Raw genomic sequence first — 20,024 nt, forward strand, 5'->3', positions numbered from 1 at the left:
GTTACTCATAGTTTTGGCACCAGGAACAGGTACCAAGTCCTGCTGCAAAAGAAAACCAGCATCTCCATAAAGCTTGCGAGTAGATGGAAGTATGAAGTGCTCCAAAATCTTCTGCATTGACTTTGGACTTGATAAAGCGCAGTGGACCAACACCAGCAGATGTCACGGCACCCCAAATAATCACTGGCTGTCAAACAAGTTAGATTGTGTGCCTCTCACTCTTCCTCTAGACTCTGGAACCTTGATTTCCAAATAAAACAAAATTTACTTTCATCTGAAAAGAGGACTTTGTACCACTTTGGTCCAGTTCTTTGTCTCCTTATCCCAGGTAAGACACTTTTGACATAGCCTCTGGTTTAGGAGTGGCTTGACACTAGGAATGTGACGTGTGTAGCCCATTTCCTGGGCACATCTGTGTGTAGAGGCTCTTGATGCGCTGAATCCACCCTTGGTCCTCTCCTTGCGATGCTCCACCAAGTTCTTGAATCAGCTTTGCTTAACAATTTTTTTCAAGGCTGTAGTCATCCCTGTTGCATCTGCATCTTTTCCAACCACACTTTCCCCTTCCAGTCAACTTCCCATGAATATGGTTTGATACAGTTCTCTGTGAACAGCCAGCCCTTTCAGCAATGACCTTCTGTGGCTTACAGTACCATTCTTATGGAGAGTGTCAATGAGTGTCTTCTGGACAAATGTCAAGTCAGCAAATTCCGCCATGATTGTGTTTGTGTGTACAGAACCAGACTGGGAGATTCATGCTATTTATACTGCATAAATAGTGACTCAAAATAAAATATTCTAACATTCTGAGATAAATATTTTGTTTTTTGGAGATGCTGGCTGTAATTATGAAAATTAAAAAAAAATGTTTGAAACATTTCATGACCTCTGCCAACAAAGTTGGGCTGAGGTTGTTTTCACCCATTTGTTTGTTTCTTTGTCGGCTTGTGAACAGTCTGGAACCCAAAATTTTTCATATATCGTCATGAAATTTTTTGATTTTTCATATCCTGATAGGCAAGAACTGATTAAATTTTCAAGGTTATAGGTCAAAGTTAGGAAAAATCTTGGAAAATCAGAAAAAAAAAATCCTGCCCTTTAACACTGAATGAATTTTCAGAAATTCAGAACTCAAAAAAGATTGAATTCCTTTCATTTTGAGAGCTTTATGTAGGATGGTATCCTTTGTCGACTGACAAAGTTTGATCCAGATCTGATACGGATTACAGATTTTGTGGCCATTTAAATGCCCCAAACACCCTCATATTTGAAAGTGAGGCGCAGACTGGCACTCACTATCACCGGACAAAGTTTGATGCGGCTCTGATCCGATGTCGCAGACCGAACAGTCCCCCCTAAAAATCAGTCTGCCCTGCCGTCACTGCGCATGCGTCAGTTTGGAAAACAGCAGCACATCTGAGATTGACTCTCTTCACCCAAAGCAATCAAATGGATTAAACAATAAAATCTCATTCTAAATCTAATTTATCTTATGAAAAGACACTTCTAACAGGACTTTGACCTTGAAATTTTTTCCAAGATAAAACTTTGTGGAATTGGAAATGTGTTTGTGGAGGTTTGTGCTCTACGAGTCCGGTGCTCTAGTTTTATATGTAATAAGTCTAAAATATATAAAATTTTCACTGTCTGAAATACCTGACAAAAAATATTGAACTTTTTCATGATATTCATTTTTTGAGATGCTCCTGTAGTTTGACTAAATCATGTTTAGCCATATGTCTGCATATAATTGATGTTTAAGCACTGCTAAAAGGGGAATCAGGCAAACTGTCACATGTGGTGGTTCACCACATGCTTCTTTCACCCAGTTCAGTCTTCAGACCAGTGGAGTTTACTGGCATGTGACCATTGCTCTGCACACACAATGTCTTTGTGCCATAGTTCAGATTTGGACAATATATAGGACATAGCTGACTGCTGAAACAGTGTTGCTACTTCTGTGGGGTCAATTAGTGTATCCCATTCTTTATTTTGGGCCATTATACAACCCCTGGCAAAAATTATGGAATCACCGGCCTCGGACGATGTTCATTCAGTTGTTTAATTTTGTAGAAAAAAAGCAGATCACAGACATGACACAAAACTAAAGTCATGTCAAATGGCAACTTTCTGGCTTTAAGAAACACTATAAGAAATCAAGAAAAAAAGATTGTGGCAGTCAGTAACAGTTACTTTTTTAGACCAAGAAGATGAAAAAAATATGGAATCACTCAATTCTGAGGAATAAATTATGGAATCACCCTGTAAATTTTCATCCCCAAAACTAACACCTGCATCATATCAGATCTGCTCATTAGTCTGCATCTAAAAAGGAGTGATCACACCTTGGAGAGCTGTTGCACCAAGTGGACTGACATGAATCATGGCTCCAACACAAGAGATGTCAATTGAAACAAAGGAGAGGATTATCAAACTCTTAAAAGAGGGTAAATCATCACACAATGTTGCAAAAGATGTTGGTTGTTCACAGTCAGCTGTGTCTAAACTCTGGACCAAATACAAACAACATGGGAAGGTTGTTAAAGGCAAACATACTGGTAGACCAAGGAAGACATCAAAGCGTCAAGACAGAAAACTTAAAGCAATATGTCTCAAAAATCGAAAATTGCACAACAAAACAAATGAGGAACGAATGGGAGGAAACTGGAGTCAACGTCTGTGACCGAACTGTAAGAAACCACCTAAAGGAAATGGGATTTACATACAGAAAAGCTAAACGAAAGCCATCATTAACACCTAAACAGAAAAAAACAAGGTTACAATTGGCTAAGGAAAAGCAATCATGGACTGTGGATGACTGGATGAAAGTCATATTCAGTGATGAATCTCGAATCTGCATTGGGCAAGGTGATGATGCTGGAACTTTTGTTTTGTGCCGTTCCAATGAGATTTATAAAGATGACTGCCTGAAGAGACCATGTAAATTTCCACAGTCATTGATGATATGGGGCTGCATGTCAGGTAAAGGCACTGGGGAGATGGCTGTCATTACATCATCAATAAATGCACAAGTTTACGTTGATATTTTGGACAATTGAAAGGATGTTTGGGGATGATGAAATCATTTTTCAAGATGATAATGCATCTTGCCATAGAGCAAAAACTGTGAAAACATTCCTTGCAAAAAGACACATAGGGTCAATGTCATGGCATAGGGTCAGTGTCAACGAGCAGATCTGATTTGATGCAGGTGTTAGTTTGGGGGATGGAAATTTACAGGGTGATTCCATAATTTATTCCTCAGAATTGAGTGATTCCATATTTTTTTCCTCTGCTTGGTCTGAAAAAGTAACCGTTACTGACTGCCACAATCTTTTTTTCTTGATTTCTTATAGTGTTTCTTAAAGCCAGAAAGTTGCCATTTGAAATGACTTTAGTTTTGTGTCATGTCTGTGATCTGCTTTTTTTCTACAAAATTAAACAACTGAATGAACATCCTCCGAGGCCGGTGATTCCATAATTTTTGCCAGGGGTTGTATAAATATGCATGTATGTATATTTTCAAGTTAAATGTTGTTATGGTGTGATACAGTTACTGTGACAGAGCATGCAAATATGCATCCTGCAAATTAAAATCCATGATTTTTAGCATCAAAAGCAACAAAATTGGTCCAGCTGCATTTATCATGATTTTTTTTGGGGGGGGGGGGGGGGTCTTTTCGGTATTGGCACCGGAAGGTAGATACAGTAGTGTTCAGAATAATAGTAGTGCTATGTGACTAATAAGATTAATCCAGGTTTTGAGTATATTTCTTATTGTTACATGGGAAACAAGGTATCAGTAGATTCAGTAGATTCTCACAAATCCAACAAGACCAAGCATTCATGATATGCACACTCTTAAGGCTATGAAATTGGGCTATTAGTAAAAAAAAAAAAAAAAAAAAAAAAAAAAAAAGTAGAAAAGGGGGTGTTCACAATAATAGTCAGTGAGTTCGTCAATTTTGTAGAACAAACAGGTGTGAATCAGGTGTCCCTTATGTAAGGATGAAGCCAGCACCTGTTGAACATGCTTTTCTCTTTGAAAGCCTGAGGAAAATGGGACGTTCAGACATTGTTCAGAAGAACAGCGTAGTTTGATTAAATAGTTGATTGGAGACGGGAAAACTTATACACAGGTGCAAAAAATTATAGGCTGTTCATCTACAATGATCTCCAGTGCTTTTAAATTGGACAAAAAAAAACAGAAACGTGTGGAAGAAAATGGAAAACAACCATCAAAATGGATAGAGGAATAACCAGAATGGCAAAGGCTCACCCATTGATCAGCTCCAGGATGATCAAGGACAGCCTGGAGTTACCTGTAAGTGCTGTGACAGTTAGAAGACGCCTGTGTGAAGCTAATTTATTTGCAAGAATCCCCCGCAAAGTCCCTCTGTTAAATAAAAGACGTGCAGAAGAGGTTACAATTTGCCAAAGAACACATCAACTGGCCTAAAGAGAAATGGAGGAATATTTTGTGGACTGATGAGAGTAAAAATTGTTCTTTTTGGGTCCAAGGGCCGCAGACAGTTTGTGAGACGACCCCCAAACTCTGAATTCAAGCCACAGTTCACAGTGAAGACAGTGAAGCATGGTGGTGCAAACATCATGATATGGGCATGTTTCTCCTACTACAACCCCTGGCAAAAATTATGGAATCACTGGCCTCGGAGGATGTTCATTCAATTGTTTAATTTTGTAAGAAAAAAGCAGATCACAGACATGATACAAAACTAAAGTCATTTCAAATGGCAACTTTCTGGCTTTAAGAAAGACTATAAGAAATCAGGAAAAAAATTGTGGCAGTCAGTAACAGTTACTTTTTTAGACCAAGCAGAGGGGAAAAAAATATGGAATCACTCAATTCTGAGGAAAAAATTATGGAATCATGAAAAACAAAAGAACGCTCCAACACATCACTAGTATTTTGTTGCACCACCTCTAGCTTTTATAACAGCTTGCAGTCTCTGAGGCATGGACTTAATGAGTGACAAACAGTACTCTTCATCAATCTGGCTCCAACTTTCTCTGATTGCTGTTGCCAGATCAGCTTTGCAGGTTGGAGCCTTGTCATGGACCATTTTCTTCAACTTCCACCAAAGATTTTCAATTGGATTAAGATCTGGACCATTTGCAGGCCATGACATTGACCCTATGTGTCTTTTTGCAAGGAATGTTTTCACAGTTTTTGCTCTATGGCAAGATGCATTATCATCTTGAAAAATGATTTCATCATCCCCAAACATCCTTTCAATTGATGGGATAAGAAAAGTGTCAAAAATATCAACGTAAACTTGTGCATTTATTGATAATGTAATGACAGCCATCTCCCCAGTGCCTTTACCTGACATGCAGCCCCATATCATCATTGACTGTGGAAATTTACATGTTCTCTTCAGGCAGTCATCTTTATAAATCTCATTGGAATGGCACCAAACAAAAGTTCCAGCATCATCACCTTGCCCAATGCAGATTCGAGATTCATCACTGAATATGACTTTCATCCAGTCATCCACAGTCCACGATTGCTTTTCCTTAGCCCATTGTAACCTTGTTTTTTTCTGTTTAGGTGTTAATGATGGCTTTCGTTTAGCTTTTCTGTATGCAAATCCCATTTCCTTTAGGCAGTTTCTTACAGTTCAGTCACAGACGTTGACTCCAGTTTCCTCCCATTCATTCCTCATTTGTTTGGTTGTGCATTTTCGATTTTTGAGACATTGCTTTAAGTTTTCTGTCTTGACGCTTTGATGTCTTCCTTGGTCTACCAGTATGTTTGCCTTTAACAACCTTCTCATGTTGTTTGTATTTGGTCCAGAGTTTAGACACAGCTGACTGTGAACAACCAACATCTTTTGCAACATTGCATGATGATTTACCCTCTTTTAAGAGTTTGATAATCCTCTCCTTTGTTACAGTTGACATCTCTCGTGTTGGAGCCATGATTCATGTCAGTCCACTTGGTGCAACAGCTCTCCAAGGTGTGATCACTCCTTTTTAGATGCAGACTAATGAGCAGATCTGATTTGATGCAGGTGTTAGTTTTGGGGATGAAAATTTACAGGGTGATTCCATAATTTATTCCTCAGAATTGAGTGAGTCCATATTTTTTTCCCTCTGCTTGGTCTAAAAAAGTAACCGTTCCTGACTGCCACAATTATTTTTCCTGATTTCTTAGTGTTTCTTAAAGCCAGAAAGTTGTTATTTGAAATGACTTTAGTTTTGTGTCATGTCTGTGATCTGCTTTTTTTCTACAAAATTAAACAACTGAATGAACATCCTCCGAGGCCGGTGATTCCATAATTATTGCCAGGGGTTGTATGGTGTTGGGCCTATATTTCGCATACCAAGTATCATGGATCAGTTTGGATATGTCAAAATACTTGAAGAGGCCATGTTGCCTTATGCTGAAGAGGACATGCCCTTGAAATGGGTGTTTCAACAAGACAATGACCCCAAGCACACTAGTAAACGAGCAAAATCTTGGTTCCAAACCACCAAAATTAATGCCTCGCAGATGTGAAGAAATCATGAAAAACTGTGGTTATACAACTAAATACTAGTTTAGTGATTCACAGGATTGCTAAAAGAGCAGTTTGAACATAGTAGTTTTGAGTTTGTAGCATCAACAGCAGATGCTACTATTATTGTGAACACCCCCTTTTCTACTTTTTTTTACTAATAGCCCAATTTCATAGTCTTAAGAGTGTGCATATCATGAATGCGTGATCTTGTTGGATTTGTGAGAATCTACTAAATCTTCTGGTACCTTGTTTCCCATGTAACAATAAGAAATATACTCAAAACCTGGATTAATCTTTAGTCACACAGCACTATTATTATTCTGAACACTACTGTACACATCATTTTAGTGCTTGATTGACAGGTGTAATGGATCTCTTGATATATATGCAGTGACTGCCCACCATTAAACCAAAAAGTGGTATCTGTCCTGTCTGGCTTCAGGGCGACCTCGGGGGGCAGCGGACTCTGCAGAAGAAATGGACGTCTTTCCTGAAAGCCAAGCTGGTGTGCTCCATGCCTGAGCTCAACTTTGTTTTCAACGTAGTGCATGATGTCTTCATTCTGAAGGCAGCCGACTGGAGAGAAACAGTCATCTATGGCGTTTTTACATCCCAGTGGTAAGTGGCATGAAGATTTCTGCAGGGGATCAGTTTGGGATTGGGGTCAGGAAAATCCATTATGTAGTGTCAGTAGTGGAGTTAAATTTTCCAAGCAAATGCGTATAACATTCAACAGAAAGTTGTTTTTCCACTGTTCACAAGCAGTATTGATCTTGATGCTCACTGTAAGGTAGAGACACTTTGACTGCTTTTGCTTCCTTTTTGTTTTCTCCACCATCAGGGGAATGTGGGTTGTCAGCAGTATGTGCTTACAACATGACAGCTGTGGAAGATGTCTTTTCTAAGGGCAAGTACATGCAGAAGGTCACAGTGGAGCAGTCCCACACCAAGTGGGTCCGCTACAACGGGATCCCGCCTTCTCCACGCCCTGGAGCCGTAAGCACCACAGACACAACTTGTTAAATGAAGACTGATGTGAGGTTTTATAAGGGGTTGTGACAACTTCATAGGATGTTGCAAATCCTGCTGTGAATTTTAGTTTGAAGATTGTCTCCATGTGAACAAGACACTGAGAAGGAAAAAATTAATGAAGGAATTCAGGTGACTTACTTTCACCTTTTTTTTTTTTTTTTTATTGCATGAATGAATTTATTCGGCACACAGACTCAACAAAAAACTGATAAACAAGACAATTCAACAGTGAACATGTGTGACCGAAAGGGTGTGGGCAGAAGCAAAGCTTCTAAACGCCCACCCCTTGTATATGCAAACATACATACACATATACATCCAACAGCAAATGCCAGCATAGACAGCATAAATTAATCAATTAAAAAAAGAAAACACAGCCAGAAGAACAGTGTGCAGTCCCCAAAAACAGTAACAAAAATCTATAAACCTTGTTCATCATATTACAAGAAGCAGTCATATTGTTTCTCAAAGCATAGTTGGATTTTGAAGCAGAGGTCATATGCTTGAATACTTATTGCAAGACCTTCATAAACAAGCAAACGAAGAAAATACTTTTTTTTGACAGGCCTCCCATACTTTATAGACATTTTGCTGTATTTCAATAAATAACAGTCATATGGTCTAACTTTTAGCGTCAATTTTTTTTTTTTTTTTTTTTTTTTTTTTTTTGCAAGATGCCAGTTTCTGTAGGCTTTAATCTACAGGGACATGTTGGGGCTATTGTTGGTTTAAAAAATTCTGGGGCTTGTAGTGGGTGATGAATACTGTGACAACAAACTGAGCCACCAAGAGTAAACGGAGAATACCACCTGCACACCTTAATGAGGAGGTGCAACAGTGTGGGACAGGAACACTGCACACTTGGTAAAGAAGGCACATCAAAGACTTCATCCTCTGAGAATCCTCAGGAAAAATAATATAAACCAGACATTGCTTGTGTCTTTTTACCGCTCTACCACGGAGCGCATCTTCACATACCGCCTCTGTACGTGATATGCCAGCTGCTCGGGGGCAAACAGGAAAGAGCTCCAGAGAGTTACCAGAATGGCAAAGAAGATCACTGGGTGCCCTCTTTTTTAATTTGTGCCCTGGACATACCTTTTTCATTCTGTTAAAACTATTTATTTTATTTTCTTTCCCAGACCTTTCAAGTCTTCGTAGGGTTTACTCAGGTTTATATTTGCACTATAATGCCGCGTTCACACCGGATGCCACGCGATGCCTCAAATTTGCATCCCTTGCCTGGCGACGGACGCGCCGCCATCACCCGGTGTGTTGCTGTGCTTGAGCCGCGTTCACATCGGACGCCACAAATTCATCATTTGCTGCAGGAGCTGTGTCTGGATGATGGCCACTTTCAGCGGTACTTCCGCCTCTCCAGAACCCAGTTTGAGGACCTCCTGTCCTGTTCGCGTGCGCATATGTAAACAAAGAGAAAAAAAACTGGCTGCTGCTGCAGTTCCTCTCTCTCCTCTCCTACTCTGTCATAATTGTGTTATAAACCAGTCACCATTTGTTTTATTATACGTCTGTGTAGTTAATAAAATGATCCTCACGGACGATTCGTTCGCGCTCACATGTGAAAAAAGGGACGTAAGTCCTGCTAACAGGTTGACTGCCAGAGACGGGACATGTCCATATCAAGTATAAACTCCAGACATCTCCACGTCACTACATATCCAGTCCTTGATTGGTCATCGCGGCGTGACAATGAAAAAGTTTCGATTTTTCAACTTGGGGAAGAGGACGACGCGATGCAACGCAGTATCGTGCCACAAACGTGCCAATCGCTCCAAATCATTTTATTCACGTCGCTTGATTCGCGTCCGTTGTGTAGCTTGAACTTTTGTGGTGCCACAAGGCGTCCTTCCATAGGGATTACATGGCAACCTGTCGCCGCCATCACTCGCGTGGCATCTGGTGTGAATGCGGCAAAAGGCTTGTACCTTACCTTTTGCTGTACTTGTTACAATGACAAAGAATCTGTATCTGTAATCCAACATTGTAAAGTGGAACAATCTGGGTTGCTGATGGAGCGAGAACCCCACTGTTTCTCATGAGATTGAGGCTTTAATTTTAGAAAAAAAAAAAATTTTTTCCCACAAATTTCATTTTTTTTAATATAATTTACTTTACAGAATTTAGAATGTTTGCCACTTTAATGCCAAAGAATATCAGGGTTTTTTTTCTTGTAAATTTATGGCTTCAAAGATATTAAAACTCCTGCAATAGAATATAAAATCTTACAGTTTAAAAATAAAATGGTGAATCCACCTCCTCTGGTATCAATGTGTCTTGTGCCTTTTCGCCTGCTCTAGTGTGTGAACAACCTCATGCGGCAGAACAACATTAGCAGTTCCCTCCACCTGCCAGACAAGACACTCCAGTTTGTTAAGGACCATCCTCTGCTGGAAGATTCCGTCCTGCCCATCGGCAACAGGCCTCGTCTCATCACCAAAGATGTCAGTTACACTCAGATTGTTGTGGAGAAGGTCCGGGCTCTGGACAGGAATATCTATGATGTCATCTTCATGGGAACAGGTAACAACAGCGCAGTTGATGCTACTACTTAGGAATTTATTTAATGTGAATTTTGCACTTCAGTCTGAAAATGATGGGGATGATAGAAATGTGAGTATCTGCAAATGCATTCTGCTGCTCAGTTGAATTACAGTGGTACACATGAAATACATGTAGTTGTGATGATACACGCAACACTTTGTATGAAATGCAAAATCACATCAATCTGTAAAAATATCGCAAAGTCTGGCAAATAGCAACTCAATGACCAAATGGTTACAATAACCATGGACTTGTTAAATGGTACTTACAATGAAAAGAGAGGTGTTGTAATAATATTTTTTGTTAAACGTTGAAAACATGCAGCTGTTGGGGGATTAAATTTCCAGTGATGAAAGTTTTCAGTGAATTGCTGGAATTCTGGATGTGGTGCATTTTGTTGTTTATGCCAAATATTCTTACACTGATGAGGAACATTTGAATATTGACAGGCCGTAACAAAGAAAACACGAACTGATTAACTTTGCCATTTGAGGTCATGAGTTCCAGTTAGTGTCAATATTAAAATTAAGCGCATCAGCAGTAATGCCAAACTGCATCCATAGTTAGCATAAGACAGTGGTGTCCAAAGACATTCCTCATCCAGTCTGCTCAAAGTGATGTTAATCAGTGAAATCACCTGCTGGAGTCAGCGGCTGCAAAGAAAACCTGCACCCTTCTTGGCCCTTTCTGGAATGTCTTTGGACATAACTGGCATGTAGCTTTAATCCAGCTAGCCCAATTCAATAATTCCTCAAAACTTTTGGCCAGTGAATTTCACATTTCACATGCTTTTCTTAATTCCCATTTATGGTAAATGGAGTGCAGTTCTGTAGTTTATTTTAAGAGAACAAATAATCAAAGGAGTAACTGGAATTTGCACCAACAACAATTTGGTTAATGGACAGCAGGGTTTTTCTGCCTGAGCTGCAGTGACCTAAATTACTTTGCCATTCCTAATGTAAAGTAACGGAGATGACATAGGTGGAGCATCATGTGATTAACATGAGTTGATAATTGATTACTTGTAACTTTCCAAAGATCCTGTACCTTATTTATAATGGTACTTTGCTCTACCTTTGACTCTCATTGGTTGTGATTGTTCCTCATTACGATTTTAAACAGTGGTCTCCATCTGACTTTCTATCTCCAGATAAAGGAGTTCTACATAAGTCAGTGGTTTTTGCTGAAGAAGTCTACACTGTGGAGGAGATCCAACTCCTCAAGACCTCTGAGCCAATCAAGAATCTACTCCTCTCATCTCAGGTCAGTGACTTTGCTGTAGGAAATGGTGTTTTTAGCAGTAGTGTGGTTTTCTTAATAGGTTTCTGAGTAGCTAATGGTCCAAAGTAGAAGGTTGAGCTCCACAGGTGGTGTGATTTGGAAATGCATATAAATACCTAACACCTGAAGGCAAAGATGACCCATCAGGGGATCTTGGACTCATCATTCACCACAAAGGATCTATTGATAATAGTTATCATCATAATGCTCCACCACACCTACTGTATTGGTGAGTCTGAGAGCCCAGGGCTGAGCATCCGCCCATCCCCTGTTTTTGAGGAAAGGTGGTTAAACGCCCACCTGAAATTAAAGTTCATGAAATGCCAACCTAAAATAAATTAATTATGTAGCCCCAGCACATTGTAAAAAGCAAAAAATACAAAAAAACATAAAATTTCATAGGGGGCTGATAAATTTGTGGTGTGTGTGTGTGAATATAATACAAATAATGAATGTTTATGAGTTCAGTGGTATGAATATTTCATGAGGTGAAAGCTGGAACATACTATTCGAGGCGAATATAATGGCTAAAGTAGATCCTTGTCATTTGATATTTTATTAATTTATAAACAACAGAAAAGGGACTTACATTTTGGTGTTCACTGCTGCTAAAGTCCAACACGAACTTTAAATAGGAGTCCAAATTGTGATGTGTAGTCCGGTGATGATGTGCAGTGACTTCATGCTTCCAAAAAAAAAAGACTTTGTGTAGTTCCTCAGTCCAGCGAAAAATCACATCAGCTTTTCAGCTTTTCATCTGAACAGCTCTTCATGCATCCAGACGGCTTACAGCAGAGTGGATTTTGTGTGTGTGTGTGTGTGTGTGTGTGTGTGTGTGTCTGTTTTACAAGAACTAGCACCATCAGTTAGCTCAGTCAAATCATCATACTGCTGTTGTCCCGCGTGTGTGCGCACACAACTGGGACTGCGCTTGTGTGCGCATGTACTACCACAAAAAAAAAAAAAGACTGTGTACTTCCTCACTACAGTGAACAATAGTCCAGCTTTTCATTCTAACATCCTCCTAACAGCCTCCGGGAAGGTTTAAAGTGCAGTGGATTTGGTTTGTGTGTGCGTGCACGCGCCTGCGCATTGTGTGTGTGTGCAGAGTGCAATGGTACCAAACGTATGGAATCAAATTTGCACTCTAAATGGAACCAAATTGCACTCTAAATGCAGTGCAACACTAATGGGACGAATAACACGTCACGTGACATACAAAGCACCAATCAAATGACAAGGATCCACTCAGCCATTTTATATATATGTATATATTGTGTATAATAATAATTAGAATTATATATGAGGGGGTGATTCTCAATCACCCCTGGTACATAGACTGATGCCTAAACAAACTGGTGAATAATTATGCTTCGTTCTGCCAGTGGAGTCTTACAGATCACACAGCAAACAGATCACAGCAGCAGCATTTCATGCTGTATTGGACATGGATGCCTTGTTTCTTTTGTTACCATGCCGCCATCTGTCTACAAAACTGTGACGTTGTTCACATTAAACAATCATTTTTATACCATTTGTCATTCAACATGTTTGATTTCATGTAGAAATGACTGTAGTACATCGATGGCGATACAGATGAGCAGTTGCACAAAAGTGTATTGTGTGCTCATAAAGCAGAAAAGCGCATATGAGGCAGTGAGACATTCAACATTCTTCATGAAACAAGTACACACTTACTAGGTTAAATATACACAATGCTTGAAATGACTGTTTCTGTATTTCTGTTAACAAGTCGGCACCAACTGTGTCCATAATAATTGGGAATTCACCGCTGGTCTCCTCTTATTGAGGCTGAGTGGTGAGTTCATTCTGTGTCAGTGGTATATGCATGTGTGGTCTACTGCCGAAAGACAACAGGAAGCTTCAGAGAACTTCGCACGACAGATTGATAAAAAAAAAAAAATACCACTGTTTCCTCTGTTTCCTCTCAAACAGGGGTATTGTAGAACTTTTTCTAGGAGTGGTTGTTGTTGTTGGTAAGGGTGCATTAACATGGCCTTCTTTTGTGCATCTTCTAACTTTTTCAAAGTACACTTTGCAAATGTGTGTAAGCACCTGTGTGCATACTATTACATTTGTTGAATACTCTTGTTTGCACAGACCCGATCCCTGTATGCTGGTTCAGACTCCGGGGTAGTCCAGTCACCCACCTCCTCCTGTGAAAAATATATGTCCTGTGAGGACTGTATCCTGGCACGAGACCCCTACTGTGCCTGGGACCCCCGCACTACTGCCTGTGTCAGTATCTTCGATACTCCAAGACAAAAACATGGGTAACTTGCAACAGCCTTGAGTTGTCTCTTTATCATCATACACGGCCTAATTCAGAATTATAAAAGTGAGACATTTTTGCCCACTTATGTTGTTAAATCTGCCTGGTTCCCCTCCAGGAGACTGATCCAGAGCCTGAATGGTGATGCAGACAAGTGTCCTTCAGGTAGGATGCAACTTGCACAAATATAACGGAGATCAGTAAAATGTGGGCAGTGCTAATGCATACATTAACTGGAAGGATTCTCATTTGAATCTATATCTGTGCCACACCCCCAAACACACATTTATTTATTTATTTTTTAAATCATGTAAATTGTTGTGGGTCTGCTCCTTTAGTCAGATTTTCCCCAAAATGTAACAGTACCCACTCCTGACTAGGACTGACATTTTCTTAGTTTAAATGAAAATTGTTTGTACGTACAGGTCTGTGCAGACGTTTTAGCCACAGTGAATGGACCTAAAACAAAATTGTTTCACCCACACTCAAAACTCGGAAGTACCCAAATGAGAGTCCAAAATTTTAACCACAACGTTACAGAATCGCTGGATCAGACAAATGGATTATAGCCTTTAGATAGAAGAACATGTGCTGTTGTCATCTACTGTATTTTCCAGCCCATAAGTTGCAGGTTTGATGTTACTTTATGTTTGGAAGGTCCTACGGCTTGTATATGGAAGAAATACTGCATTATCATGTATAGGCACAAGACAGCACCCCCTGCTCGCTTGACCAGCTGCTCTTGTATCCTGAATTAGGTAGAGTGATTCGCACGCTGGCACAGATGGATGCCATTCACCCAAAACCAAGATGATGATCTGAATAAGAGAGATGGTTTGTGTCTCAGAGAGCACATACATTTAATAAACCATGCTCTCAAACTGTAAGACAACACTATGTGTTAAAAGAGGGAATATAACTAAAACTACTCAACACAACACTGGTTTGGACTGTGTGAGACAACAAAAACAGCAATGGCAGGTCAGCAAGATCTAGGCTATGCTGGGAAGGCCACAAATGTTTGACAAAAGACTTTCCAAATGTTTAATTACATTCCATGTTTACCTCACCTATAACAGTCTGTTCAGTGCGACTAATACTCCAGGACAGAAATAACAAAAATTGGTTGCTGTAACTGATTCAGTTATTGTATTGTTGGTGATAAATGCTAGCCAGTATTTATCACTCTGTTGTTTAATTCACATACATTTTCATCAACCTTCAGTTAATTTTTATGAGGCATGGTGGGCTGTTCAATACAGAAGTTGATCAGTTTTTTAATTTAGGTATTTCATCACAAAAGGTGGACTGCCACCAATATATAAGACATGCAGGCAATTTGGTATGGCAGGGCGGTGGAATGTTGCATTATGGACTTTATGAACATTTTTTCCTGTATGTTGATAACTTTGGAAACGTTACTAATCTGATGAATACATGACCTGTGTGATTTTTGTCATTATCCCCAAGTCTCCTAAGTGAAAGTCTGTATTACTGTTCCCTACTGGATGTGTGTTTTGGGTACACATGACTTGTAATTAAACTGCACTTACTGTTTCCTCTCTGTAGAGTCAGGTCCATCTCTGAAGGACTACCAGCACGTTGGAGTAAAACTGGGGAGCTCTGCTGAGCTGCCATGCCTGGTACAGTCCAACCTAGCCCAGGTGATTTGGAAGTCCAACGGTTCAGTGCTCACTGAGGCTTCTCGCTTCCACCTGATAGGCGAAAATGGTCTCCTTATTTACAGCGTGGCACCAGAGGATCAAGGACTGTATGAGTGCTGGACGGTGGAATGGGCTCCTGCTGCTGGGAAGAACTTCACCCGTCTCCTGGCTGGGTACTCACTGGCTCTGTACCTCCCACCCAGGCCCCGGCAGCATGTGGACTTCGCAACTACTACCCTTGGCTCTAGTCTGAATGATCAGGAGAATTCTGGTACACATAAAGATGAAGGTAATGGTAACACAGATAGAGCCCCACTAATTTCAGTCATCACCCCCGCCACCATCACTTCACCACCCCAAACTGACTCCTCACTAACTACGGTCCCAAGCACCACAATCAAAATCAAGCCCAAACTGCGCCTTATCCCAAGCAATACCACTCCCCGCCCAGAGAGCCGCGACCCATCCACTGAATACTTGCAGCACAACAACAGCGTTGCCCTTCTTTTTCTTTTCCTGCTGTTCTTCCTTCTTTTCATGACCGCGGTAGTGTACAACTGCTACATGCAATACCTTCCAGCTCCCTGCCTGAGGCTACGAGCCACCCTGTTGGGGGAGTCACAAGAGCCCTCTCAGTGGAATACAGGGCCTGCGAAGCAGATATGATGGATACCACCCGCGACGGACAAACTGGACCTGAAGGAGCTACCCTACCCAAAAACGGACGTCAGGTGACGCAAATCAGACCCATGCGTTCCGTGACACTGGGTACTGAGACTGATAACGGAGTGCGGCAATGGTAGGATACCTTCTCACAGCTTTGTGGATGACAGCCTAAACCAGGAGAAGCCCTTCGATGTGGATTGCACATCTCAGCCCATCCAGTTTGCAGATGCAGATGATTGCTAGCTTTTGTGCCAGAATATGTTTTCAGAAACTATGCATGATCATGCTGGTGCTGCGCCTGCCCCCCGGTGTTCTGCACGTAAAAAGGATGTCTTGTGACACTGTAGTTGTTACAAGGCTCATGTCAGAGTGTTATTTCCTGCTGTTGTGATTCAGAGCCTTTGATGATCAAACTGAAGCTGTCAAGCTGTGCACTCTCAGCTTAGCCCAGCAAGAAAAGCTATTTCTTAAATTCCAAATTGGAAACATTGTTTACCAAATTGGTAAGTTATAGTGATGTTTTCCAAATTGGAATAGTGCTGCTTTTTTGTTTGTTTTTGCATAAATTTGTTGAAAATGAATCTCTTAAAGGGGTCATGTAGTATACCTTTACATCAAGCAAATGCATGTCACTATGTGTTTATAAAAAAAAAAAAAAAAAGCTAAAATTTATAGCCAAAATTCCACATAGACACTGAGGTCAAGAATGTTTTTGGGGGAGTTTGGGGGGAGCGTTTTCAGATCTCTATTAAATACTTCTGTGCTGGGCATGTGAGGTGTGGCACAGAGCTACACCAGCTCAATGGGCATGTCCCAGGAAGAGTCGGGATACGTACTTAAGTTACAAACGTCGCAAAATCTAAATGACCTGTTTGAGAACAAAATTTGCTCATTGTTATCGTCACACCATTATTGTATTTTTGGTACTTTAAAATGTTTTTTACTTCTGTGGCTGCTGCATAGTGGCACAGTCTGAAAACTGTTGCGTGACTTTATATTTAAATTAGCATGTTATCTCTCCCTGGAGGATCATATGATGTAAGATAGACCTTGGCTTCTTATGTGCTGAAATTTCTCAGCATTTCTCATTATTTGAAGTAACCACATGAGCTTTAACGCCTGCTTTGATATTTGTTTTGGCTCATGCCACCACGGCAGTAAATTGATCCAGTCTGCTTCTTCCTTCGTGCATCAGATAAACACATCGTTTAAAGTTGGCGGCGAGGCACATACCTAGTGAGAACGCCCACTGCCTCATTTGAAAGCAGGAACTCTCTTCTCTGGGTTAGCCAGAGGTGAAGATATGCAGCATCACAGAAGTAAAAACCAGCCTTATGGGATAATTCATTTATTTACAAACATAGTCATGTGTAAACATTGTTAGAGCTCTACATAGTCATAGTCAAACCTTTGACTGTGTCTTTGTTTGCCAGAAATCCTTTCTTTGAAAAATGATTTTACAAAGTTCGTCTGACAGTGAGCAGAGCAGCCGTCCCTGGAATTAACAATCCACCGTACGCTCAAAATAGCAGTGGAACAATCTGAGTTACTTTTAAGAATGTCCATATAGTAATGGTACAAATGTAGTAGTTAATTACCATCAGTTTCTTTATAGCAGATGTGTTATCGATCTAGGTATCTAACACTGTTTCAGCACGACTAAGGTAGTAAAAAGTAAACCTCAACCACATGTAACTGTGCAAAATGTAGATTAAAAACTGGTTTTGCACATTGTGACTCCTTCAAAGCTTTTGCATATTTTTTCCCAGCTTTTAAAAAAAAAAAAGTGAGGTTCGAGTGAATGCATCGTTATCTTTACAGTTATATCTCAGGGAAGAGTCGATCCACGTCTTATGAATAAAAATGCCTAATTTGCCGTGCGCTGTTTCCATTTCCTGCACACAGTGTGTGGGTTTGCATGTCACACAGTGAGGTGGCATGCAGGGTTGAAAGAATAGAATACAGACAGGAACATGACACGTGTGTGACGGAAAATTACTGGAAAAATCCAGACTGGTGTCTGGTGTACATTTGTCGTGAGCTGCAATGTTGTTTTTCCCGCCTTGTGAAGTTTGCATTCCTAATAATTTTATTGTCTTATGTGTTAACCTCTACTACTCAACTTGTTGGATTTTGGCCAATATCTGAACATATATGCAGTATGACATTTATCTGTACAAATATAAGACCCTCGGTTAAAAATAAATAAATTCAGTGATTAAAGTTTTCCAGAATCTGATTTCCAGGTTTGCTATTTATCTCTGATTTCGCTGTTAACACTTTGCGTTGAACGAAGGATGAGCTAACCACTGTTGGCATATGCTCTCTTTAATCATAGTTAATGCTGCTCTTGTCATCCACGATTAGTCTTGTCACAGTTACTGTTAGCGTGGCGCTGATTAGCGTTTTCTTTGATGCAGTTTGTAGTTAGTCGGGAAGCGCCACAGCATGTCAGTGCACCAAAATCCGGCATTTAATAGCAGTTGCTTAAGGCTTCCCGCAAAAGTTTGATCGCTGATTAAGTTTGCAGAGAAATGGTGCACACATTGTGGAATTCTTTGCCAGTTAAGTTCTGATAGTTGTCATTTTATTACTTTTTAAAAGTCTCAGCCCTTAGTTTTCCTTTTGCGTGTCATCCCTTATTTAGATTTCCTGTTTTCCTCTTTCTTTCCGTCACTCCCTCCCTCACAGCCTACTCTCCTGTCGATACTTCATGTTCTGCCTTCCCTTCCTTCACATCCTCCTCCTCCTCCTCTTCTTCCTCTTCCTCCTCCGCTCACTCCCACGGTGCGGAGGCTGAGGTGAGACTGTTGCCCCCCCTGCTGAAGGACCAGGCCTGGGGGGTTCACGCCCAGGAGGCCTTCTTACTCTTCTGCCTGGCTTTTGGTGAGTCATGTTTGTGACACTGACTCACCTCTCAACCAAACTGCATTTCTCCTCCCTCAGGAGTTCTTAACCCCCCCCCCCCCCCCCCCATCCACCGTTTTACGTTTGTGTTGCATGTCAGCATTTTTCCCGCTTACGCTAACCTGGAGGCTGTGTGTGGATTTGTCTGACTAGCGGATATCAATTCATCAAGGGGCCAAATGGTGCGACTGGATTTTCAAAAAAGGAAAACTGGCCTTCTTTATTAAATTATTAGTTTGTAGGTGAGGTGTTTTCCTTCTACTTAAGGAGTGATGCACATTAACGTCTAACTGCCGTCTGACCTGAATCAGTTCTTAAAGTGGATCTTTCGCAAGTGTGACAAATTGATGTCTCTCAGAATTATTATTTTAAGCTCACTGTGTTGTATCTGGTATTTCATCTGGATCTGTTTTTTGTGCCTGTAAACTAGTGTAAATGTACTTGTATATATGGAAAAAAAATACTTTTGAAGGTGTACATACGTCTAGTTGGATTCTGGCGTTCAAGCTGTTGGTAGAGAGGTTAAATAAATCTTCACTTTTTCAAGACTGGCCTGATTTCTTTTGTATACACAATGGCCTCATCGGTGAAGATTGCTGTTGAAGTAAAAACACTATTTCGAACAATTATATTAGAACTCACAGCTAATGATTTTCTTCATGGTAATTAACAGGTAATTGCCTGTTCAGTCCAAACAGAGGAAGATTTTCCATTTTTTCACAGCAGTCAAAACTTATTTATATGGATTTAACACCTTTGAATCCACTTTAAAGTACTCTAGTTAAGATTAAAAACACTCTTTAATAAACAAAGCTCATGTGCCATTAACTCATACATTAGGCTTCAGTGACTCAGTCTCCTGGTGGCCACAATTGAAATCAAAATGTCTCCAACATCAAACTTGTCCTAGGTCTTATTGAAGTGACTTTTTTTTGTTACAGCTTTCACTTTGATACACAGTTTTTGTCAAGATAGTGGAAATTATGTTAGGAATGCCTGGCAGCCGCATTTACAACTGAAACATGCCGGATGTCTAACTTGTCCAAAGTCTTAGTGATGTGTTCTTCTGTACCTAAAGTAAAGATACAAAAATAT

General features: G+C 40.3%; 1 protein-coding gene across 1 annotated transcript in view; it reads left to right on the plus strand.

Annotated features, from left to right (window-relative positions):
- Positions 1 to 19,475, plus strand: part of sema4d (sema domain, immunoglobulin domain (Ig), transmembrane domain (TM) and short cytoplasmic domain, (semaphorin) 4D) — a 101,638-nt gene extending 82,163 nt beyond the window's left edge. The window contains 9 exon segments of the mRNA XM_034192788.1: positions 6,967 to 7,143; positions 7,365 to 7,520; positions 9,875 to 10,097; positions 11,269 to 11,381; positions 13,521 to 13,693; positions 13,811 to 13,857; positions 15,262 to 15,990; positions 15,993 to 16,138; positions 16,140 to 19,475. Coding sequence (XP_034048679.1) covers positions 6,967 to 7,143; positions 7,365 to 7,520; positions 9,875 to 10,097; positions 11,269 to 11,381; positions 13,521 to 13,693; positions 13,811 to 13,857; positions 15,262 to 15,990; positions 15,993 to 16,138; positions 16,140 to 16,265 — 1,890 coding nt within the window. The 3' untranslated portion in view covers positions 16,266 to 19,475.
- The last annotated feature ends 549 nt before the right edge of the window (positions 19,476 to 20,024 follow it).

This window comes from Thalassophryne amazonica, chromosome 17 (genome assembly GCF_902500255.1).
Source record: "Thalassophryne amazonica chromosome 17, fThaAma1.1, whole genome shotgun sequence".
Taxonomy (NCBI): domain Eukaryota; kingdom Metazoa; phylum Chordata; class Actinopteri; order Batrachoidiformes; family Batrachoididae; genus Thalassophryne; species Thalassophryne amazonica.